At 57.0% G+C, this 704-nt stretch overlaps 1 protein-coding gene across 1 annotated transcript in view; it reads left to right on the forward strand.

The window, feature by feature from the left end:
* The window catches only part of LOC119590970, a 2,601-nt gene that overhangs the window by 786 nt on the left and 1,111 nt on the right, over positions 1–704 (forward strand). The window contains exons 2-3 of the mRNA XM_037939705.1: positions 44–214; positions 589–704. The exon at positions 589–704 is cut by the window's right edge and continues 1,111 nt beyond it. Coding sequence (XP_037795633.1) covers positions 167–214; positions 589–704 — 164 coding nt within the window. The 5' untranslated portion in view covers positions 44–166. The remainder of the gene's footprint in view (positions 1–43; positions 215–588) is intronic.

A 704-nucleotide genomic window follows, 5' to 3' on the forward strand; every position in this document is an offset into this window, starting at 1 on the left:
TTCTTTCTCTTGCATTCCTCACCCCCCTCCCCTTCCCCTGCAGGACTACGTGGAGAACAGCGTACAGGCGTGGGGGACGGAGGCGAGCACTGTGGAGGGCGTTTGTGGGCGTTTCCGGGATCTGCTGACTCTCCGCTTCCAACTCCTGCTGAAGGTCCACCACGCGATGCTGCGCCTTCAGCAGTCGCGGCGCCAACTGCTGGTTTTCGTGCAGGTGAGAGGACCGTAGGGTTAGGGTGGGGTTGGGGTGGTTAGGGAGGGAATAGGGGGTAGTGGGGGATGGGGTTAGAAGGGAGTGGAGGAAGGGGGTATGGGTGAGGAGAGGAGGGGAGGAAGGGGGTGGGGTGGGGAAGGGAGTGGAATGTAGGGAGGGGAGCGGGTAAGGTATCACTACATTGATATCAAATTTATTGTTTTATTAGGATTTTGTGATATAAATATCAGCTAGTGTAACGTTAGTATTGACATAGATAAATAGAGATACGTCGTAAATACGGATCGGAATGTAGATGCAAACACAAGTACATGGAAATAGCAGTAGATAGACATTTGGGATAAGAAAGGCGTCCTGCGCCGGCGTGTTTGCAGGGCGAGAAGGAGCGCGAGGGCGAGGCGCTCCTGCAGCTGTACCGCGAGCGGGCGTCCGGGTGGGCGTCGTCGCGGCGTCTGGGCGAGATGGAGGCGCGTCTGGCGGCCCTCCAGAC

The sequence above is a fragment of the Penaeus monodon genome, chromosome 28, assembly GCF_015228065.2.
Source record: "Penaeus monodon isolate SGIC_2016 chromosome 28, NSTDA_Pmon_1, whole genome shotgun sequence".
NCBI lineage: Eukaryota > Metazoa > Arthropoda > Malacostraca > Decapoda > Penaeidae > Penaeus > Penaeus monodon.